At 55.0% G+C, this 211-nt stretch overlaps 1 protein-coding gene across 1 annotated transcript in view; it reads right to left on the bottom strand.

The window, feature by feature from the left end:
• Nucleotides 1–211, bottom strand: part of LOC119588689 (major facilitator superfamily domain-containing protein 12-like) — a 36,240-nt gene that overhangs the window by 7,162 nt on the left and 28,867 nt on the right. The window contains 1 exon segment of the mRNA XM_037937325.1: nt 16–130. Within this exon segment, the coding sequence (XP_037793253.1) occupies nt 16–130 (115 nt within the window).

Raw genomic sequence — 211 nt, 5'->3', positions numbered from 1 at the left:
CAGGGAAGAACCTACCTTGAATTTCCCCGAATCTCCCGGATCAATGAACCGCTCTTCAAACGAGTCTTCGGAGAAGGCGACCCAAGCCACGAGGTACACCAAGACGTCACTGCACACGTCGAACACATACCTGAGGGCGAGAGGAAGCGTTTGGGTGTCTGCAGGAGACTGACTGGGGTATAAAGCAGGATGGGCAGATCTCTGCGCTTCC

The sequence above is a fragment of the Penaeus monodon genome, chromosome 24, assembly GCF_015228065.2.
Source record: "Penaeus monodon isolate SGIC_2016 chromosome 24, NSTDA_Pmon_1, whole genome shotgun sequence".
Lineage (NCBI taxonomy): Eukaryota > Metazoa > Arthropoda > Malacostraca > Decapoda > Penaeidae > Penaeus > Penaeus monodon.
Note: the sequence above shows the minus strand (reverse complement) of the source record. Positions and strands in the feature narration are given on the sequence as shown.